This window comes from Anopheles gambiae, chromosome 2 (genome assembly GCF_943734735.2).
Source record: "Anopheles gambiae chromosome 2, idAnoGambNW_F1_1, whole genome shotgun sequence".
Classification (NCBI taxonomy): Eukaryota; Metazoa; Arthropoda; class Insecta; order Diptera; family Culicidae; genus Anopheles; species Anopheles gambiae.
In genome coordinates this window covers 67773542-67798065 of record NC_064601.1, presented here as the reverse complement: position 1 = coordinate 67798065, position 24524 = coordinate 67773542, and the positions used below count along the sequence as shown (strand labels likewise).

Below are 24524 nucleotides of genomic sequence, written 5' to 3'. Positions count from 1 at the left end.
TCTCACTCTACTCTGCACTTTGATGCAACCCGAGATTACGAAATTGTTGAGCTCATACGCAAAAAATTTGAAAATCAAACCCATTTAAACTAGAAATTATAATCTACTACTAGCATCAAATTTTCAGATACAACGTACGATGAGAAATTCTGCAAAATAAATTATTGTGAAGAAACCCCAGCATCAAAATTCAAGAACCCTGATATTGAAAAAAGAATGAATAATTTTAGATATGAATAAAATAACCATTCAATAAATTGCCCCTCAATAACTGAAACAAAATGTGTCTTTCATAAATTCGATTATTTTTTATAAGTCTTAGCATTTCTTAAATGATTTTTTTTTTGTTTATTTATAATGATGATCGTGACATTGTGAAATATTATGCCGTTCTTGAACAATACTATAACTTGACTAAAAAAGAGAATGTTCTTTTTTAACTAGCTGAATCAAACACTTTTATAACACATTTTTCAAATCTACCGAAAGAAACGAAATTTCCTGTGTAGATTCTTATCTTAGTATTAACCAGCGGACAATTGGGATAGGAATTAAATCATCCCGGAATCATAGACGCTGGCGTATAAATAGAGTATACAATATTTCTAATTGCTGAATATTACTTTTATTTGTCGTCCAGATCCCAAATATTGCTGAAAGATTTTTTTTACTTCATACTTTATGAAAAAACATTATTTGTATTATCGAACACAAATCATCAATGTAAGTCTATGCCGACAATACACATTCTTACCGAACGGTTACTTTTTTCAACGACATGTAGACTCGGCTTAAACCTCACCTTCATACGATCAATTTCTGTTATACTCGTCAACCTTATCTATCAATAGCCACTTCTATTGATAAATAGAAGCAATTAATGCGAAAACGTTAAGGCCGAAAATACATGGACCGGAATTTCGGAGCCGTGTAATTCCGCCTGCTGAAAAATCTATGGATATGACAGTCCGGAAAAGTTGCCGTTGACAGTTTGTACATGGGTTTGATTCTCTCTCTCTCTCTCTCTCTCTCTCTCTCTCTTGCTCTCTTTCTCTCTCTCTCTTTCGCTCTCTCTCTCTCTCTCGCTCTCTCTCTCTTCACCTGATACAGCCATCGAATCCGCTGTGCTCCCTTTCGCCTTATGCTGGACTGGGGATCGCTGTCATCAAGCAAGCAAGCTCGTGGTTCATCCTTCTCCTCCACGCTCCATGCTCCATGAACATATCGCCAAAGATGGCCCGGAGGATGCGTCGCTCAAACACGCCCAGAGTGTTTGCATCCTCCACTCGGATGGTTAAGGACTCGTGTCCGTAGAGGCCCATCGGGCGAATCAATGTGCGATGTATCTCACATTTCGTGCTTGCTTGAAGTCTTCTGGATCTCAGCAGTCTGTGAAGCCCATAGTATGCCCGATTTCTCTGCACAATGCGCCTCCGCTGTCCGAAGTAACGACCGTCCCGAGATAGCATTCTCAATGTATTCTTGCTGCTTCGCGATTGAGTCGGGTGTATGCCTCACACACCTTCGCTATTGTCCTGCCGATTATGTCGATGTCATCCGCGAAGCCAAGAAATTGGAGAGATCGGTAGAGGATCGTGCCACGGATGTCGTTGTCTAGCTCCGCGCTTCGAATGACACCTTCCAGAGCGATGCAGATTTTGTAGCAAGGGGCGCAAGTATGCAGAACAGGATCTGGGACAGGATCTTGTAAGCGGCATTAAGGACTGTGATGGCTAGAAAGTTCGAGCAGTCTAGCCTGGTGTCCTTTTTGTAGACTGGGTGAATAACAATCAGCTTCCACTCCTCCGATAATTCCTCTTGCTCCCAGACTTTCATGATCAACCGATGTATTTCGACGGTAAGCCTCTCCGGCACCATCTTGAAGAGCTCGGCCGCCAGTCCATCGATGCCAGCAGACTTATTGCTCTTAAGCTGCTTGATGGCACTGTCAATCTCATCCAGAGATGGCACCTCATCGTCGGCGCCAATGCTGTCACTGTTGTTACTGCTGTGCTGCCGCTGTGGTGGTTGCCTTGTTCTCCCGCATGCTCCAGCCTCTCCTTGCTCTGCATCATGGGTTTGACAGCAGACGGAATTACGTACCCGAAAAATACCGGTTCGTGTTACAGTATTTGTTATGAGAATAAAATAATAGGCCTTTTGAAGGCATAAATATGCATGCAATTAAATAGAAATTTCTCTCAACAATGAAAATATCAAGTTAAGAGCGCAACGAAAAGATTAAAAATTTTGTTAAGAGCAAGCCTTTTTCCATCAAATCGACACACCCATTCTCTGTAGAGGATCTGTGTCTAATATGGCATATTTGCTTTTTTATGTTATATTATATTTACTGTCTTTCCTCGAGACATTCGCATAGCTCGAATTTTCGCGTATAGCCTTGTATCCAGACATACCGCCCAATAACGTCACGCTGTGAAGTGTGTTAACAAAATCGATTCGATTGTCGAGACATTCGATGATATTCGATTAAAAATACATACACATTTTTGATGCTCGGCTTGCCGCAACTCCACGACCGGATAGAACAAGCTAGGCTGGCTGGGCTCGTTGGCCTTCTCAATAGTTGCTCTCTTCAGTTCATCTGTACGTTACTCTGCTAGAACCCTTCGTCCTCGTGCGCTGCTGGCCATTCCAGAGACAAACATGTGTCATGCTCGCCATTACGCATATATCATGCTGTAAGCGCGGTATCTAATACGTACGAGCTGGACATGACGGGTGCTCAAGTGTTGTCCCATAATAATGTTCTTCGTGTGTCGCGACTGAACGTTTAGCGTCATTGTAATTGTGGTACGTAAGTGTAAGAACAAGGATGGAGATCTGGTTAGTAACCAGCCAGAGGTCCTCTCGCGGTGGGCTCAGTACTTTGATGAATTACTCAACGACCAGTTTAACGAACAACTAGAAGCGCTACTAGCAGATAGTGTCATGCTACTGCCACCTAGCATAGAAGAAACACGAAAGGCTATCCGTCGGCTGAAAAAAAAACAAGGCAACCGAAACCGATGGAATTGCAGCTGAACTGGTCAAGAATGGAGGTGCACGACTAGAAAACGAGATTCATCAAATTGTTACTGAGGTGTGGGATAGCGAATCGATGCCTTTTGATTGGAATCTCGGCATCATCTACCCCAAATACAAGAAGGGAGATAGGTTGGACTGCAACAACTACAGGGGTATTACGGTGTTGAATACCGCCTATAAAATATTCTCCCTGATCTTTCAGAATCGTCTTGTCCCGCACGTCGAAGAGATAGTCGGAAACTATCAAAGAGGATTCCGAAACGGAAAATCAACCACTGATCAGATCTTCACAATGCGGCAGATCTTGGAGAAGATGGCTGAATAGAGACACGACACATACCATCTCTTCATTGACTTCAAAACCACATATGATAGCATAGCCGGGGTTCGCCCGGTACTCGAATACGCCTGTGTTGTCTGGAAGCCCTCAACCCAAAGACTTTCTGAGAGAATGGAATCGATACAGCGTCGCTTATCCCGATACACAACACGCTTGTTACCTTGGCCACCTGGCAGTCAGTTGCCACCTTATGAAACGCGACTTCAGCTTCTCGGACTGCAACCGCTCCACATCAGACGCCATACCGCGCAACAATTGTTTGTGGCTGGTTTACTGCAAAGTAACATCGACTGTCCATCCCTGCTCTAACAGTTAAACTTTTACGCGCCTGCTGGTCAGCTTCGTTCTCGTCCGTGCCTTGCCCTGAACCGTAGTCGAACTGGATATGGATCTAGAGACCCCATCAACTCCATGATTAAGGTGTTTAACGAAGTTCGTCATTTGTTTGATTTTGGAACCTCAGTGCAATCGTTTAAAAACTGCCTTAGAAACGAATTATTAAGTTGATCTTTCTACTTATTTCTAACTAATATTAGACTTAAGAACATTCACACGGATCCATTTTTATCCATTGAACGAGAAATAAACAATTAAACAATCAAACAAAACTGTATGACGATATGAGCTCTTTTGGAATCCCAGCCAAACTGATAAAGTTAGTTAAAATTACTATGACCAACGTCATTTGCCAGGTGAGGGTGGATGGAAAACTCTCAGGACCTTTTGCTACCACGAAAGGTCTGCGCCAGGGGGACGGGCTTGCCTGTCTCCTATTCAACCTGGCGCTAGAGAGGGCCATCCGCGACTCGAGGGTGGAGACTACGGGAACCATCTTCTATAAGTCAACCCAGATCACGGCATACGCTGGTGATATAGACATCATTGGTCTGCGGCTGACGTATGTAGCAGAAGCCTACCAAGGGATCGAGCAGGCGGCAGAGAGCCTCGGATTGCAGATAAACGTGGCAAAGACCAAACTGATGGTGGCAACATCAGCGGACCTACCAATAAATAATCAGAATATACGTAGGCGTGACGTGCAGATAGCGAACGCACTTTTGAAGTCGTCCCAGAATTCACCTATCTTGGGTCAAAGGTCAGCAACGACAATAGCATGGAAGCTGAGTTGCGCGCAAGGATGCTGGCTGCCAACCGGTCATTCTATAGCCTGAAAAATCAGTTCACCTCAAAGAACCTGTCGCGACGGACAAAGCTGGGACTATATAGTACCTATATAGTACCGGTACTCACATACGCCTCTGAGACATGGAAACTGTCTAAATCTAACGAAACCCTCTTAGCCGCGTTCGAGAGGAAGATGCTCAGAAGGATACTTGGCTCCGTATGTGTGAAAGCACAATGGAGGAACCGATGATCATACAGGATGACAGTTGGGTACATGCATTTAAGCGTGAAAATATTTAATCATGTTGATTGTGGCTACTTTACGCTTCACGGCGTGACATTGACTCGGTGTGTTTGAGCGCACGATAAGTTAAATATGCCGTTTTTTTCCAAAATATAGTAGATAAATAGACATGTTTTATTAAACTTAGTGCTTAATTACTTATTCAATACAATACGGGTAGAAAAATCAGTTAATTCTGTTTTTTTAACGATCTCAAAATTTAAAAGAAGCCATTTAGACCAAGCCAGGAATTTATTTTGCATTGAACATATGTACTTTTAAAATTTGCATAGTTCCTGTATCGCTTAACTTGGGACAAGACTTTATAGATAGATATATTTGATCAAATAAATTATTGTATAATTATGTCTCAACTAAATATTTTTAATTATTTGGAGTAATTGAAACAGTACATTTTTCTCCTTAACCCTCAGCACAAACTTTTGTAAGTTTTAAGTTTTATTTTAGTAAAAAAAAAATAACTCAAGCAAGTTTATTATAGATTTTCTTCGCTTTTAAATTTGTCTTAAGATTGCTAAAGTACTAATTTCATTTAATTTTACCTACGATATCAGTTTCCTCTGTACAGAGGCAAATGAAGCCAGTGGGCTTAAAGTCTCCATTAAAAAAAATCAGAAACAAAGAGATAACACTAGATTTCAAATTTCACAATGCATAGATTTGCTTCACCATCGAAAATTATAACGAAAGCATTATTTTTATTTTAAACTTTGACAATCGATGATCGTTTGCCCATAGTGCGTGGAAAAATCACCAACACAAGCAAACATGCCCGCGATCGGCCAGCTAGCACACAAAGAGATGAACGCCGACCGTGCCAGTCGAAAATTAGTTGCGCGAGCGAAGGCTGCAACACCTGCGTACAAGCTGTTCGTGCGTTCGAGTCTATGCGGTTGCTTGCTCACCAGACACATTACGCGACGGCGTCACCGCCTGCTGCCATTGTCAGCACTGTGATAGGTTGGTTAAACGTTTATTAATTACAATAAACCGATCGCATCGATCGTGTTTGTGCCATGCCTGATCTGTGTAATCGATGATATTCAACGCATCGAACGCCTTGCGCGTGTGCCCAACATATGTGCGTGTTTGTGTTGTGAAATTATCCTGTTAAACTAGTTCAAGCTTTTCCTGCTCGGTCGAGTTTATTGTGTCGATATTGTACCCCCTTTCCCCTCCAACACCTCGCACGCACCAGAACCGCGTACGTTCAGCGGGTGACAGTTTTATCCAAAGTTCTCCACCGCCCCAAATATCGTTGTAGACGTGTGCAATCTCGCTGTCGTGCTTCGTTTCAGTGAAATCTTTCGCGACCGGGTACAATTTCCAATCGTTGTAGGGCGCAGCCCCAAACGGTGGTAGTGGTGCAGTTTAACCGCCACCTCTTTGGTTCTATGGCAAGTGCCATTTCCGGCTAGCTCCGGGTCCGCTGCAGTGACTGCGATGTTAAAAGAAAAACAACACGAGCAGGTTGAGCGCGTGACGGTATTCCGGTCATTTAAACTGTCCCTTTACGCGTGCATCTGTATACAGTGTGCTGTGTCTCAGTTTGCGTGTGCATTTGTACGTTAGTATTAGTGTGTATGTGTGTTAACGTTCCATCTATGTAGAGTGTTCTGGTTCGTGATAAGTAGTCTATCGAGCAATGCGATCGAAAGATTCAAGTGAGATCATTCAAGAGATTGGGCACAACTTCGCGAAATGTCGGTACACGATCGCCGCAGGAGACAGTGCTAATTTGGAATCAATTTTAAGGCAGTGACACGGCTAGCATATCTACCTCGTATACTGCTACATGAAGTGATGTAGCCCATCATTTGACCTCGTAGCAGTGGATTGTGCAATGAAAACTAGCCAATGGCATAATAACAGTAGGATTGTTTCACAATTGAACAACCGCGCACCGGTCGACCACAATGTAGGACACGATCCGTCCCAATCGCCTCAGTGTAGCCAATGAAACAACAAAGTAACACATTTTATAACTACATTGTTTGAGTGTACAAAAGTATGTGTACACACATATGTTCCGTTTATACCTTTTTACAACTAATGATAAACAAAAGATTGATCGACCTTTGTTCGATTTGAAATTCGCTTATCCTTCCGTCACAATATTTGTGTGGGCCCATTGATTAGCTTGCCATTAACTTTCTTTAGCACTTTCACCAAGTACGATCAACCCGAAAATTCGATTCAGCCATACCGCCGTACTAATGGGCACACACCGTACACCAAATGCAACGCGGACAATGTTTTCACAATCGGATCGGATTTGCAAATGGGCACGTGCATGCCACTTCCCCCTCCCCCCTCCCTTCCCCCTTCCCTGTCGGTCGGTTTCCAACCCTTTGCATGTGTGGGTGCGAGTTTGCTTCGCATGCAATGTTTATGCGATGCATACGAGCAACTTGCAATTGTCATTCCATGCCCGTGGCCTGAACAAAAATGCCATAAACTTTCAGTTGCCACTGCTGATCGTAACGCTTGACCCCCGACCGCTGGACCACATTTTTCACCCCCTACTTTGGCGAAGATGTTACGGATGTTTGAATTTGCATGCAACTTAATGAATTCACCATCTTGGGTATTATCAGTATGCGATTCATAAATTAGTCGCAAAAAACGCATAACCTGTTTTTGCGAAAACCAAATCCATCCCGAACGGCAAACAAGTTTCATCAAAAAATGAAAAAAAAAACAACAACAACAATCGGTTGCGAAATTCCAAATACTCGTTAGGATGGGTATTAGGACACAGCACGCTTGCTTCCTTGATGATCGGAGATCCGTTGTCAAACTACATTCAATTCCGACAACAGAAGGCCAAGCCTCATGCCAGCTTTAAGTTACTATCACAAAAAAGTGAAACCCAACGGGCAGACGCATGAGGATTTTGCTAAGGTCTCCGCCGTGCTCCCCTTCTTGTGGTTCCGACTTGGTTGGTTCGTCGTCATCATTAAAACAAACAAACAAACAAACAAACGACCCTGGAGCACGCATACTACGATACACTTTCAGACACACACACACACACAACCACATACGCAATCTGCACCCCGCGAACATTGCAATTTTGGTGTAATCAAGACGGCGGTGGTGGCCGCGTGAGCTCGAAATCGAAAGCAAATCAACGCTGCAAGAAGCGCTCGCAACGATGAAAGAGCGCAATGCTACCTCAAGCGGGAAGCCCTCCACTTGGGGGGAAGCCCAACATCATCATCATCACCATCATCATCCATCTGGCAATGGTGATGTTGGCGAATCGTTCATTTTTACCACGAGCACAGCCTACTAATCTCCTCTTCCCACACCCCTGTCCATCGTACTTACATAAGAAGTGCGACTTTTTCCGTTCGACTCACCGCAACTACAACACCTCCCCAGGCTTTTAGTAATGAAGAACCAGGCGTTTGTTTATTGAAAATCGTAACACGACTGATCCGGTGTACCACCTTGGCAGTCATGAAATTAGGTGGTCAGTGTTTTTGGACGTATGTCTAATAACGGGTCTGCGCGGTTGATGTGATGTCTAAAGGAGATTCGTTCAGCAAAGTAGCGTGCGCAAACCGGCTAGCCCAAAATTAGCGATCGTTCGATCAAGAAGGAAGCTAATGGAACCGGAACTCCTTTCACCTGATCCATGATTTATGTTGGCTCGTAGACACCACAGTTTGGAAAGTGTTTTGACAAAAAAAAACAACAACAGACAAGCATGTAAATAAACTTTTTTCGGCATCTTTACGCAAAACGTGTGTTATATAGCCGATCTTTAGGCGAATACTGATCTAGACGACCCACGGTTATGATCCTTTTAACATTGATCCCTAATTTATTCCTAGCCGTTATGATGCTGTATTACAATCGTCCTATGCAAATATTATGGTAATATTTTGACGCCTGCCATATGCGTTCTATTAAAAGGCGTAGAGGCAAACAGGATTGATTGGTGGCCGTTCACCCTAAAGAACGTGCGTCTGGAACGTTCATGGTTTGTTTTTTCGCTTCCACTTTTAGGGGCAAAATTCAGCTTGTTTGCGTATTGACGTAATGGATCGCCTATAAATCTTTACATTAGCACGAGGGAAAAAAACAACTTTTGATACTTCCAACAAAGGTCAACACCGTTGCGATCCGTCATGTGAAGCCCCGTTTCCCGACAAAAGTTACCCAGAAGTGTATGTATGTAATAAAAATCACTACGGCTGAGCCACACAACAGCGCTCAATCAAGCGTTGCCTAATGAAGAACGAATGGATTGACTGGCCGTGTGTTACGTTCCGTGAGGTTGGAATTTTCAAATCACTTCACATATTCCTTCGGGCGATTTGTTGCTAATACTCCTCCCAACTTTTGCTCTAACACACACTCTAACGCAGCCGCTTGAAATCTCGCGTAGAAGATACAAATGCGCATACGACCTGCCACGCTGTTCGGCGCATTGTGCGTGTTGGAAACCCGGTCCGAAGTAGAATGAGCGAACCTCTGGGGAGGGCTTTTTTCTTTCCCATCTGCGACCTCGGAAGGCCATTCTCGGCACAGCGTGACCTCGTGCGTCGAGATGATGCTGCCGTGCATGCGATGTTAGTGAACTGTTTCAAGGTGGCGGTGCGCAGCGCCGTGGAATGCGCTCCACTCTAAATTGGTTGCCACATTCGGAAGGTTGCCAACCGGTTCGGGAAGGAGTAATTTTCGAAACCAAATATACACCTGACTAGGCGCTTCATTTGGTCGTTGTTGCTAGCATTGGTTGTATGTTGCTGTTGTTGACACGAGTCTGGCAACAGGCAGCGTTCACAACACGTTGGCTTGAACTTGATCCTTAATCAGCTCGCATAATATCCCCACTTAGCGCCAGTTACTGGCCGGGTCAGGGAACACAAAACCATACGACCGAAAACAGCACTACGCGTATAGTAGCAAAATATATGAAAATGTATGCTTAATGTTGACATCTTATTTAACATTTTAATTTTACATTCCAAAAGATGCTTTGTTTAAATAAACAACATGCAAATGTTTCAGGCAACACAAGCCTCCCACTTCTTAGACATAAAGGAACATGTCATATAAGAGCGCATGAGCACCAGTTGAAAGTAGGTAAAAGTACACACCAATGTGCGAAGCCAAACAATGTGATTCTTTCTTATATCACTTGAACCCATCCATCATAATGATTTAGATTGCCTACGGCGCCTTTACTCAGCGCGCACGAGGAGTGGTTAGTGCGATTGCAGAGCAGTGGTACGAAACCGCAAACAACTCCATGGTCGCCGACTGTCTGAACAGCTTGCCGTTTGGGTTATATCAATAGTAACGTCAAATAGTAGTTCCATTATTCATACGCAAGATGGTTTTGCACCACTAACCGAACTACGAGTGAAACGAAAATAACACCAAATGCAGGTCACGATCGTGTACGATCGAGTTCGAAAATATCTTCCATTGCAAAATGCTGTTACCAACACCGACAACGCGGTGTAAGGTGTTAAGTGACGCGCTTCATTTGGTAATCTTCCGAGGTGAATGGTTATGATTCATCCAACGATTCCCAATTCTCCCCAAATAATGCTGAAAAACTTTGAAACGTGGTTTAATTGTGTGTCTTTAAGAAAAACCATTTCAAACTATCTACCAATTCTCATCGAACCGTCTAGAATGATCTTACTTATCGGTAAACACACACTCCCGCTACTCATGTTCTACCATCATGTACCACCACAATGCTTCTTGTCACCGATTATCCGAGGGTATTTTCGAGAAAGTTTTCGATGCCATAAAACTAACCGGCATAACCGGCTCTGCTCTGTGCGGTACAGAGAAATAATGGAAATTAAGCGTCATAGGTTCAGTGACATACACGATGCACTACCAGCATCCAACGTACTCTGTCTGCAGGTCTGCAACGCTTGGATAAATGTACGCGATATACAAATGGTTTGTTTTATTGCGCAAATGTTTTTTTGTTGTTAAAGCGTTACGCAGTAATGTGGGCTCTTCCGGTTTCGGTGCGATCGTTCAACGCATATGCGATGACGTTCGCTGACTGCTGTGTGCTGTTAGCTGGTAGCTTCAATGTCTTGCTCCAATGACGCTGAATGGAACATTCGATGGTGTATCGAACTTTGTCAATCGACAAATCTGAGAACGAATCTCCCTTCACTGTTTGGTACCCCATGGAACAATCTATTTATGTGATTGGTAAACACTGTAAACACTTTTAAAACGAATATATATGCATTTAAAATCGTTTGCAATAGAATAGAAAGTATTTGTGTATTTAACGTTGAAGTATTTAACATTATTTAATGGAAAATAACGTCATGATTTAATGCGTGAAAAATGTTTCGCAAAACATAAGCACAAACATCGTTTTTGCTTAACTTAATGCTTAAAGCAATAAAGCAATTTCTAGGAGTATGGAATCTTATCCTTATTTATATAATAACCTGAAACGCAACATTATCTGCCATCTTGCATTATAACTTCCGGTGATACGCTCCTTCCAGTTATGAAACTGTTCGTTCGAGAGATACTACTGATAATCTTATATAGGGAGATTGATGATTTCTTATACAGTAACCGCTAGCTGAGAGGATAAATTTCTCTTCGTAAGATTCCGGATATTTCATGTTTTGACATTTATGTGGCTTTTAACTGAGAATCACTCCAGATAGCGAACTTCCAATTAAAAAACACTCCAGTAAAACACATCGAGTTATCGGTCACCTACTGTATACGCTTATTACTACAGAATGTCTCTTGCAAGAACTTGTTACAGAGTACGTATGCTGATCTTCACAGGCAATGCGATATGTTGGTGAGGACATCAGTTGCATTGAACTATTGAACTATATAAGTTATTTTTTTATTGAAAATAGAGTGAAATAATGTGAAAATTATCTTCTAATGTTACATGTAAGGTAATTCAAAGCTCATTTTGTTCAAACTCATAGGTTAAAAATGCTAACGAATGAACTATCATTATCAACACTAACTCCGTTGCGATTGTTCTACATCTGCTCAGGGTGAAGACGAGAAGCGGCCGGTTACATTGTGCCCAGATGTTCTGAGACCGAGACCTCATTCACACACAGACCTGACCCAAACTCCCCTCCCGAGAACGCTTTCAATTCATCAGCATCAGCAAAAGGGGGGAACAAAAAAAAGTAACACAACCAGCCCCCGGATGTGGGGTTTTGTTTTTTCGCGTGCCAACTTTTAAACCAAGACCACACATACCAATTGTTTGCACGCAACACATCAACCAGCGGCCGTTGTTTGCATCTACCAATACCGCTGCTGGCCAACCGAACGGAATGGATCTACCTGCTGATTAATTCCATCATTGATCGTGCGCTGCCTAGATCCTATCCTCGTGTCAGCGATGAGCTCGTTTGACGTTTGAAAACGTACCCAACTAGCGGCGATACAATGGCCCATTTTAATTCTCGTTCCACCATTCAGCACCAGCCCAATACCAATGCATTGTATGATTGATTGCACCCATACATTGGTAGAGCCTTTCCCCCCATTCCCTGCTTCACTCCTCAACTGCTAAACGTGAGATTAGATTTTTTTTACTTCTTTCCCAACAATCAATGACGATCGAAACTTCGTAACGATCGAGTCTGTTGTTTTGCTTCCCTTTCGAAATGATTTGACATTCACCCGTACCTCAGTAGGACAGGTGGTTCTGGGCATCAACATCAGCAGGGAACGTAACACAGCACACACACACACTCGCGACTACGCAAACCCAACAGACGGACGAATGGGATTATTTGTTTGTTAATTAACCGGTTATTGGTCGGCCATTTCCATTCGACTGATATCGTTCGGAAAGGGGTTTTTACACAGGTGGTGGTGCTGGTGGTGTGTGAAATTCTGCACCCCCTAGACACCAAATCAACAAAACCCAAGACTCAATCGATTCTGTGACGCCGAGAACCTGTTCTGGTGTGGTTGGAACGTGGCACACGATTCGTTTTCGGGAAGCTTAGAGAAACTTTGTCCGAGCATTCCGAGCCATCTATTCGACACAGTTGCTAGAACGTACCGGGACGGTTTGGAATATTTGGTAAGATTTTTATCACAGCTAATTACTCAGACAGCGTCTGTCTGAGAGGCGTCCGATCGTGTAACCACCATCACACACTGTCGGTGCTGCTGCTGGCGTTAAGACGTAAACGAGGGAAAGGAAACGGGGGAGGGGGTTGTATAATTGCGACACGGGTTATTAATGACCCAATGCTATGAAGCTATAGCTATAAAGCTTGTTAAGTGATATTGCAATAGTGCTTTGTTTCTCGCCTAATCTCGACAAATCACCTACAATACACCAATCGTGAAATGACCGGTGACTAAAAGTGTGCAAACAGCAGCACCCAAAGGAAGTACTGTAATGCATTCCGCGCATTCAATTAGTGGCATTCGAATGGATTGTATTAAATCGTGGATGGATTAACGCACATTGAGAATGTGAAGAACAACGTAAAACAATTTCAATGAAAGTAAGGATTTGATACATACCCCCATATGATACACCTTCTTACGTGCTTAACTTGAAATTCGATGTCTGGATTGAAGGGGACACTGGAAAATAATGTTAAAATGCCACACAATTATGGTTTTGATCTTCGACCGTCTTTGTAGCAACCAGCAATCCTCTAAATGACAGGGCTTCTTGCTGAAATGAAATGTGAAGATTGATAATTAATTACAAGTATTTTTACCACAGTCGGTCTCATAGTTCAGTCGTCAACTCGTACGACTTAACAACATGCCCGTCATGGGTTCAATCCCCAAATAGACCGCGCCGCCATACGTAGGACTGACTATCCTGCAATGGGGCGGGGGAATCAATTAGTCACTGAAAGCCAAGTCCACAAGTGGGTACAGGCAGGCCTTGACCGACATCGGTTGTTGAGCCAAAGAAAAAAAAAAAAAAAATTTACCACACGGTCTCTACTCTGTTCTCATTTCATTAACTCACCTAAGTAGATCTTACCAAGAGATTTTTCCATTTCTTAATTGCAAACGCACATTAACATAATTTGGGGTTTGATTATCACGAACGATTTAAAGTGTGATATCGTGGTCCAACACTGATCTGTACTATTGCCTTGTCAAGCTCATTCAAGCAACGACCGCTCCAATTCCACTACACTCGAGAAAAGCTTTCCGTATATAACACCTTTTCTTATACGAGTTCCAAAATTCTTCAAGTGTTGCTCTTTTTATTACCAAGTCTACTGCTGACTACGCTCATGTATCACCACTCACCGCTACTGCCCACGCCACGTAGACAAATCAATAGAACCCCTCAGACAATCTGTCGCCCTGTCCGTTAACCACACCCCTAACAGGATATACAAAAGTCCAACGCTCAGCCACAGACGAATTGTCACGAAAATGAAATCTACTCCAACAGCTTCCCACACTTATTAACTCTACACGAAGCGCCGGTGGTGCTTACCGATTAAGGAAGTGGCTGATCTCGATGACGTTCCTTCCTCTGTCTAGCGATACTTTGGGGTTTGCTTGTTCCGTCACATCGCTGTGTCATACTGCAGCTTCATACTTGTCGGCATATTAAAGGAAATGGGAGGATGGGGGGTAATGGACGCAAAAATCTCACAATCTTATTAAATGCCTTTTTGTGTATTTCTCTTTTCTCCCCCTATACCCATGTACGGTGTACGGCTTCGTGTAGTTAACCTTTCTTAACACCCATACGTTGCGTTGCGTACACAAAAACCGAAACCTCCAATGCAAAAATTATACAACATCCAGCCGGATGAGGGAGAGAAATAAGTGTACACAGCAAAATCAACTCATTGCTCAAAGTGCCAAAGTGTACAGTGCACAAGGAAAACGATCGCAGAAAGTGAAACAAAGTCCCAAATTACGCTCTACCCAACCGTCGGCCGTGCGTGAAAAGAGTAAAAAAACGAAAGTTAATTTCTTCCCTCTCCAGCCACAGATTCAGATTGGCTGGTACCGTTTAGAGGTAAATATTCGGTGTTGGCGCAGTGATCATTTGGTGCAAGTGTTCAGTAAAATCTATTCCGATTGTTTTGTCGTCGGGACGACATGCGCATCGCAACGCGTGCCGTTTTAAGCATGATCGCATCGCAACACACCGGTGCGTAATCCTTCGATCGTGACGTGCATGTGACAAGTAACATGTGCCCACCATCTTCTTCTTAAGCTCAAAATTCGAAAGGTGCGTGAACAGTGTAAAATACACACGATATTACATACCCCTGCGCAGTGTGTTTGTGAATGTGCCATCGAAGCTGATCGTGATCGTGTCGCATCATCGTCGCTAGTCATACACGGAGTCCCCACAGTCACGAGTCCTTCCGAATGAAATAATAACTAAACTCTAAGCTGCTCCTGCCCGAGTACAGTGGACGCGTGCCGTAAGCAAACATGACTGTTTCGTATTCAGCGGAGGTACCGAACGGTAGCAACTTTGGCGTATTTTGGCGAATTCTATGGAAGTAAGTATTGCAGTAGTTAGATGTAACATGCGGATTGGTGATGAGTTCCCCTCTCCCGCACCCGTTCGGTCCGGCTACTCACGTATTAGGGTAAAGATTCCATGACAGTCAGCAGTAAATAACAGGACGATATTTAAATATTAATTAAACGGTTACGCACAGAAATACGGACTGGCATGCACGGATTAACATCTGGCGAATAACGAAAATCTTAGCGCATGGTACGTGCCTAAGTGAGTGTTCGTAAAAGTCATCATGAATATCCATTGTTGCACGATCGGGGGAGCAATTTGACCATGATCGCCATATACAAACTGTGCTTGAAAAAGGAATATTTATGTCTATTTTATGATGTATGATAATGTTGGTATGCTTAAACTTGAAAAGCAACAATTTCAATGCTTTCATTTGTTGCATTGCTGAACAGCCATACTCTCACTCTTACGTTTTTCAACAAATGTGTTCAAATCTACAATCTCTCACAATGTATGTCCCTGACATTCGCGGTACAATCGAAGTCAAAAGGTTGGCTAAGATCGACACTGATTGCTGTGTGCTCAATAATATAATAAATAACAAGGTTATTTAGTGAGTTTTCATTGGCCTTTGTTTGCTTCTGCAATATTATAAAATGAATTCAAAATTAGAAAAGATTCGAATTAAACTCATTGTTCCAAAAAAAATCTTTGTAATCTTCTTCACACAACGGTCCTACGTATTCTCTCTATGTATATTTATTCAATTCGATCGTTTCTCATACAAGTTTCATTTATGCATTTACATCTTGCCACATGCATCTTCAACCAAATGTCAAACACAATTGCACCGGTAAACGGTTTTGAGTCATGCAAATCATCCCACTGCACAGGCAAAGATCACAACCTTATTGGCGCAATGGTACTCTATCCGATACTAACGCCTCTAGCACGCTCACGTTTTATTAATTTCCTTTTTTTTAATGCAAACTTCCCCTTGTATCACACTTCGTTTTGATAATGTACTGCCCCTGTCAAGGTTAGAGGGGCGGAATAATCAAAGTGCAACACATGATTTATTGCTCGGGTGGGGTGTTTATGTGGTTCGAAATCGATTAATGGATCGATTAGCTGATCATGCCCCAATGCCCTAATGTTTCGTTGCTGATGGAGAATGCTATTCAGTGCTGCTACTTGGTTCAACAATGTGTTGACCATCGTTCATGGTTTGCCGGAAGTATTCCGGAACAGCCGACCCGGTTCTCGAGCGCTCGGACCAGTTAAGACGGGACCTGTTTCCTTTAACTCTACCATCGCTATCCTTGAGGCTATTGACGAACTCTCCAAAGCTTTTGGCGCTTGACTGACAGGCTGACCAACCTGCCCATCACCGGTAGCCAGTCTTCAAGGTCATACCCAAGAGCGTTCAAACATAAATGCACATATGTGATGTGCACAGCAAGCGACGAACCCGCGCTGCAACTAGCTACCCGCCGGTAACACAAACACACACACACGATCTTCCTTGGCAGCTTTTGTCGCCCATGAAAGATCAGGTGATAATTACGTACGTTCACATGCGGTGTCGTCGACGGTATCAACAACCGGTTGTGCACTGAACGACTGAACGACCGCTTCAGTGTAGTCTTCACTAGAGCCAATCGGGGAATCTTGCAGATGGGGTTGGTTCAAGTATGCACGACAATTGTTGTTTACAATATTTAAATTGACTTTTTACGTTTCCTTTGTGTTCGTAAAAAAACGATAAAAATGAATTTTAGTTTATACAAGATTGTTTGTTGATTTTTTATTATTAAATACCATGACACTCATTCCACACATTCAACAATGCCATCCAAAGGGATTAAGCATTCAATCGAGTCGTTCTCATGGCACAGTCGTCATGCCAAGTCGTCAAGTGGACGAGCTAATAATAATATGGACAGAGAACCCTTCCATACAGCTTGGCTGTAACCATCTTGCTTATATAGGTACACCATCAGTCACAAATATCCCAAAGCTCTCATGTTAGGCTAATAACCTAAGAAGGACTACGGTTGTACGGTGAAAGATAAGAAATAAATAAACCCAAAATATGCAATTAACAAACATTTCATCAAAAATGGTTGTGAAAAGTAAATACCACTTGGTGCAGCGATAGCACGTCGCCATTCCTGATTAGGTCTTTTCTCTTGAAGCCAACAGGTAAAGGGACATAAGCTTTTACCTATAACCCTGAGAGAAAAAAAAACCCTAAACAATCTACCTAGAAGCCGAACCGGCTGGTTTTCGAATTACACTGAATTAAATTGTCTTGAAAAGGCTCGGGTCGGAAAATGCTTTATATGCAGGCAATTAATTGTCTCCTTCAAACGTCCTCGAAGCTTTGCGGTGTGCATTGCTCTTTGATCGCACACAAAACTTCCGCACAAAAGCACAACAAAAAACACGCGTCCCCAATAGTAACCCCGATGTTGCTGTGTCGTTACTGGGGCAACTGCCAAGAGCGCTTCATTCAAGTTTATTGGAAAAGAGGAAAGCTAACCCCCAGCTGTTTACAAAATCGACGTATCGATAGATTAGTTTCTTGGCTGATTAATAACAGGATATAGGTACACTCATTTTATAGTTTTGTAAGTCAAATAATATTATACCAGTAGATGGAAAACGGTTCAGTTGACTAGCAACTTCTTACTGCTTATTGCTGTGTTTTATTTTTTCATGCCATATTGTTACCATATACAAGGTAAAAGCAATGTTGGATATAATTTTAACGTTGTATAAATTACTTGCGGTGTATAACAGCAACAGGTTAAGATTTGGGGTTTATAATCCTTCCACAAACACTTCTGGCTGACTATTTCCTCGTACCAAAGGAAGCAGTAACACGGTGTTGATTATTTTTAATTGCTGATTCGTGCTAATTCAGCTGTATGCACATTCCATCGTCCATTGGGGTTTTTTTTTCTGTGGACGAATGTGTGTGTGTTTGTGTGAGGTTTTCTTTGCCATTGGGACTGATCCACTTCTATTGCCGTGCACGTAGCAACTGTTATTTTAGTCGGGCAAACGTTCTAAGGTAATTTCAAGCGACGAGTTCTACATTCATTGGTTCAGGTGAACGTCATCACTAAACAATGCGCCCCACTATTCGTAGCTAATAGTATCTTAAGTAGGAATAGAATGGCCGGCAGTGAAGTGTATCTTCTGGGTAAATCTTTTTTGGGATATTCCAAGCCGTGAATCGAGCTTAGCGCTTAGTTTAGTTGTTTAGGTTGTATTAGGGTTTGGGTTTGTTCAGTAATCGTTTCAAATCTAGAAAGAATTCGTTAAAATCGAATTTATTAAAACACCCTTTTTTCATCAATTTTCAGATGGCGTGGCAGTGTTTATAAAGCCGTTTGGCGGGAACTGTTAGCATATCTGCTAGTCTATTACACACTTAATTTCACATATCGTTACGGTCTCAGCGAAGATGGTAAAAGGTAAGATGATCGATTTGCATGCGTTGCATTTGTTTGTGTTGTTGTTCGAATTCTTCAAACACTTTCTTCTTGGTTGCTGCTACAGGGTGTTCGAACGAATCCGAACCTACTTTGGCCAACAGCGGGAAACGGTGCCACTTTCGTTCGTGCTCGGATTCTACGTCAGCTTGGTTGTGAAGCGTTGGTGGGAACAGTATCGGATGCTGCCATGGCCGGACACACTCGCTCTGTTCGTGAGTGCCGCCATCCAAGGAAATGTAAGTAAATCGCATTAACTGGCCCAATTTCAAAGAAGATTTACTAACCCTCTCCTTTCCCTGCAGGATGAAACGGGACGGCTGATGAGACGAAACATTATGCGCTACATGGTCCTATCATACGTGATAACGCTGCAGAAGATTTCGCTCCGCGTTAAGCGTCGGTTCCCCGGCTGGCAGCATCTGGTCGATGCTGGTTTGATGCTCGAAAGTGAGCGCAAAATTTTCGAGATTATGGACTCCAAAAGCCCCATGTCGAAGTACTGGATGCCGCTGGTATGGGCTACAAACATCATCAATCGTGCGCGCAAGGATCAGCTGATCCCATCCGATCATATCGTGCAGACGCTCTTGATGGAGCTCTCCGACATTCGGCGTAGGTTGGGTGGTTTGATCGGGTACGACACGGTGTGCGTACCGCTGGTTTACACCCAGGTCGTGACACTTGTGCTGTACTCGTACTTTACCGCTGCCATCATGGGTAGCCAGATGATCCCAACCTACGATGCGGCGAGCGGCACGTACCAAGAGCTGGATGTGTTCTTTCCACTCTTCACGGTGCTACAGTTTGTGTTCTACGTGGGATGGTTGAAGGTGGCCGAGGTGTTGATCAATCCATTCGGCGAGGATGACGATGACATCGAATTGAATTGGCTCATCGATCGACACATTAAGGCATCGTACATGATTGTAGACGAGATGCACGACGAACATCCGGAGTTGCTGAAGGATCAGTACTGGGAGGAGGTCGTACCGAAAGACCTACCGTACACTGTTGCATCTGAGCATTATCGGCGCGAGGAGCCGAAAGGATCGGCTGAACACTACAAGGTGAAGGAGGCGGATGCGGTCTACGCAAACATCGGTGCCGTCGGTGGGAAGCGCATGATGAACGACGAGATGTACGCTGACTATGTAAGTAAAAATGCGTACCGCGCACGTCTGGTGCAATTTTTGACATAATTATCTTGATTTGTTTTCATGCTGCAGGAAAGCGTAGACACTCCAATGGCAGAACGACGAAAGGGATGGCTTGGAAAGGTCAGTCGCATGGGATCGGGACGAAGTTCGTCAACTGCTTACTCGTCCGGTGGTCTTTTTGCGCGCAATCGACACAATTCTGTCTACTCCAGCCCAGAAGCAGGCCTCGGTCAACCCATTGTCACAGGGGCTCCTGCCCCTAAGGTCAGCTTGTATGATCGGTTCGTGAACCGGAAGTCTGGTCGACACGCGAGACAAATTATTAAGCAAAGTAAGCTTTCAAATTTCCTCTTTTTTTGGTACCTTATCTATTGGAGCACCTTAACATTATGGCTATTTCCATTACCAGATTCGAAGCTTAGTCTCAACGGATCAGTCATATCGAACGTACCGCAAAAAGCGCGCCCACGAATACCGACACCAGACGTGACGAAGGAAAGCCGTGTCGCACCACTCGGTACAGTAACGACAAGTACCGCCAACATTGCATCCGGTGTTGCACTGATGGCGACTCAGGTAAATGATGCAAATGACAAAAACCCGCTTAACCCGATCCTAATACACACATGATTGACTGCTAACTTTCCTTTAAGCTTGCAAACAATCCCTCTATCTATCCGGCATCCACGGCCACGCTCAACAACAACGAAGTTCCAGTGGTCGGGACGCTTTTATTAGCACCGATCAAAGAGCTAGATTCCAGCTCGACGACCAACACTTTACACTCAGGCCAATCCGCAACGGCTTCCCTGGCCAAATCAATCCTTCCATCAACACTCAAGAGTTCCGGTAGGTATCATTCGGCATTTGTTGGCCGCAACTCTTTTCCTTCGTTTGAAATATCACTAATAGCCTACCAACCCTTACTCTAGAGCAAACGTTTTCACGTTCTCGTCCCTACTTTGCAGTGTCCCCGTTTGGGAAGGATGGCACCAACCTTGAGCTCACACTCACCAACTCATCCTCGTTGGGTGGGTCACCCAATCCACTCGGAGGCAACACCGTCATTGTCCTTCCGGCAACAACTACAGCAGTGGCTGTTTCCGCCAACGGTACTACAGTGACCGGTACTATTCCGATCACGGCCGGACCGGGAAGGTCGCACGACACAACTGACGCTAGTACTGGCATCAGAAGCACTTCGCTAGCATCGGGTGTGCTAGTGCCGAAAACGGACGCCCTGTTGCCCATTTCGCTTACCTCCATTCCGCTCTCGTTTACGGTGACGCCCGTTACAAACACCAGCAGTAATAGCACCACCAGCACTACCACCACCACTGGCGGCACGATCATTACCGAGCTACCGTGTGACAACGGTGAGATCAGTACGAGCGTCACGATGAGTAACGAAAAAAACCGCCAACCACCTTCCAGCACTGCGGACAGTTCTTCCTCAGCCGCATCGACACTAAGCAAACGGAAGCCAAAGCATGGCGAGGTTTACGTTTAGAAGACTAGCAAACACACACTGGATTAATTGTACTATAGACAAACGTAGCAAAATTTAACACAGAATGAAAGTTCAGCAAAGAAGCAAAACGTGAAGAGATGTGCCAATTACAAATTTTCCTATTTCTTTATCACTATTACCACATTCGACCCGTGAATCCGTGCTGGAAGGCGACTTACAAAGCCACTGAGCGCTGTGTATTTGTTCTAGAAATCGCTGATACAAAGTATTGTTTGTTTTATAAGAAAGTAAGTTTACATACACGTAAAAGTAAAATAAGTGTATATTTTTACAGTAGCAAAGACAACAATCAGCAGCTAGTTTTGTTCTTTCTTGGATCATCATTCAAAGGCGCGTGTAAACTAAGCTCGCCAGAAATTAAGACGCACGATTGTTCGTCAATTGTCTTAATACAATTCCGTCCATCGTTTGCCTTGCGATATATGCATTTGAAATGTATTTTAACTAATTGATATACGTGTTACCACGATAAAGAAGGTAGACCGAGCAAACTTGTTTTATATTCGGATCGGATTGAATCTGGCTGATAATGGCCATATTTTACCAGCCCTATCGAAACTTTCCTCCCATTGTGCATCATAGGAAAGTTATATAAAAAAGGTAGTGTTTAGCATTTTAAAAACGAGTTTTGTACCAACTGAGAACCGTAAATGGCAATCTAGCATCTAGGTATAAACAATTTTTAAATAAACGTGATCATGATATTTTAATAGGTGTCCTTTACTTTAGCAGACCATTTACTTTACAGTAAATATCCGGAATTTCCAGAACAGACTTTATTGAGGTGTCTGAATTTGGAGGCATTTCTAAAGAGCCAAGTAATAGCCATCCGAGTTTCGTGCATTATGCAGTGCTGCAAATGTGGTCACTGTCAATGTCATAAAAAATTCTGACCGAAACAAAATCTATGTTAGCGTTACGTACTCAATATTGATAATCAGAGGTGATATTCTTCTTCTTCTTCTGTTTAGGTTGATGGGTTACATCCTCCTATAACTCTTTTTGGGAGGTATAATCAGAGGCGTACCATCTGAGTTTGGGAGTGGACTGTCATCCATGTCTCCTTTTTTTCCAGGTTGGTTTATATTGTGTCGTTAGTTACTTAGTCTTTTTTCCGTTATTTCCTCCGTTCATTATTATTATTATTATTTTTATTTTTTTTGTATTATATTGTATTTTTGACTACGTTATACCGGGCTAGATTCGGTTTATTATTTCTAAGCGATTTTCCATTATGGTTCCCCTTTCATGGTCTTTCCTTAAATTAAATTTAAATCTTTTTTTTTCTTTTTTTTTTTTTTCGTTTGTGTTTGTGGGTTGTGCTGGTTTTTTTGTTTTTTTTTGTGAATGAGTTGATATTATTATTATTTTTGTGAGGTAAGAGAATAGTTGTTCTGTTTGTTTCTTTTTTATGCGGTTGTTTGGTTATTGCTTATTTTTCTGCTTATTATTTTTATTTTTTCACGTCCCTCTGTTTCTGAATTGGGATTTGCCACCTTAAGGGCAAATTCCAGCAGAAAGGGTGTTCTGGTTGTGACTAGTGGCATATGGCTTTCTATTCATCTTGTTGCAATTCTCGTGGAATTGAAGGATGCATGTGGCCTGCCCTTTCTCCTCAAAAATACGATGGAGGTCCCGAGTTGTAGGTAAGGTTTTCCTTTTATTTTTTTTGTTTTTAATAGAAATGTATAAAATATTAAGTAGATAAATAACTGAGTAAAAAAAATTTTTTTTTTCAATAAATATGTGAATAAATATGTCAATAAATGTGAAGGAACGAGGTGGAAAATGTCATGGATATATAGACTGCGGTACGTAATGAAAGTATGTATGAAATGTGACCGTTTGTATATATGATGTGTATTTAGTTGTCCCTGAACCTAAAATTTCTATAAAGATATATTGTTTTTTTGTATAAACTCTATTATTTGTTTGCAGGTTTTACCTGATTTGTCTAGCCAGTTCTTTGTGAGGTTTTCTTTAGTGATCTCTGTGTTTCTTTGGTATATTTTACAATCAAAAATTTTATGTCTCCCTGTTTTTGGTGTCAGGCATGTTTCGCATGTTCCATTTTGCATTATTTTCATAATGCTTAGCCAGTATTCTGAGTAATCGTGTCCTGCTATTATTTTATTAATAGTTTTTATTTCATTGCCTTTTAGTTGTATGTGTTTGTGCCATATTTCTGTTTTAAATTCATTTTGAAAGCATAGGAATTTTTTCCCTTTTGATTGTGCCGTGTTTTTAAACCATGTTTGTGTTTTTTCTATCATTTCGTTTTTAAAAATATTGATGGCGTCTATGTATCTGATTTTATTGTTTATTTTTGTGCTTGATATGGTTCCTTTTTTTGCTAAGTCGTCTGCGATTTCGTTCCCTTTTATTCCTATGTGTGATGGGATCCATATAATTTGAGCGTCTATTTGACTTGCTATGTTTAAAATGTTATAAAATAATTCCTCAATTTTTGTTTCCTTGGAGGTTTTCCTTAGGATAGTGCAAGAAGTTAGACTATCTGTGTATATTATTGGTTTTTCAATTTTTAATTCTGCCGCTGTTTGAAGTGCTTTTTTAATAGCAATTAGTTCTATTGTCGTTATGGACGAATGATTTTTTATGTTGTAGTTGTAGTAATGTTGGTGTGATTTATTTTTTATGTATATTCCTATACCCGCTTTATCTGACGTTATACTTCCATCCGTGAAAATGGTTGGTTTGTCCTTATTATTTTTGTATATGTATTCTAGTGTTTTTTGTTTTAGAGTATCTTTGTTGTTATTGTTTTTTGTACCTATTAGTTCTTTGAGTTCAGTGTTGATTGGTGGATATTTCTTTAAGTCGTTAGTTTTTGCTATATATATATTTTTTATAATATTTATATCTTTCTCGTATAGTTCTTCCTGGAAAGTTTTTTTTCTTTTTTTGTTTCGCGTGTTATGTTGTGTGTCTAATTGTTTTCTTGTTGTCTCTGAGTATACTATGTCTTTCACCAGCTCCTTTCTGGCTGTGAAGTTGCTTCTAAAATTGAAA

General features: G+C 42.3%; 1 protein-coding gene across 2 annotated transcripts; it reads left to right on the top strand.

The window, feature by feature from the left end:
* The first annotated feature begins 5617 nt into the window (after positions 1–5617).
* Positions 5618–22204, top strand: LOC1275077 (bestrophin-2). 2 transcript variants are annotated; one of them, XM_061643328.1, is made up of 9 exons: positions 5618–5777; positions 14797–15325; positions 18675–18785; positions 18871–19042; positions 19109–19957; positions 20033–20294; positions 20373–20539; positions 20617–20812; positions 20896–22204. In XM_061643328.1, exons 2-9 carry the CDS (start codon positions 15255–15257, stop codon positions 21471–21473), a joined length of 2406 nt encoding a protein of 801 aa, XP_061499312.1. In that variant the 5' UTR covers positions 5618–5777; positions 14797–15254; the 3' UTR covers positions 21474–22204. The 2 variants fall into 2 exon arrangements, with proteins under 2 accessions (XP_061499312.1, XP_061499313.1); XM_061643329.1 differs by having other exon boundaries at positions 5620–5777; positions 14533–15325; positions 20932–22204.
* The last annotated feature ends 2320 nt before the right edge of the window (positions 22205–24524 follow it).

Coding starts and splice junctions, on each gene's coding strand:
- LOC1275077 (XM_061643328.1), top strand. CDS start 15,255: ATGACTGTTTCGTATTCAGCGGAGGTACCGAACGGTAGCAACTTTGGC. Junction 19,043..19,108: donor GTGCCGCCATCCAAGGAAAT/GTAAGTAAATCG, acceptor CTTTCCCTGCAG/GATGAAACGGGACGGCTGAT. Junction 20,540..20,616: donor TTGCACTGATGGCGACTCAG/GTAAATGATGCA, acceptor CTTTCCTTTAAG/CTTGCAAACAATCCCTCTAT.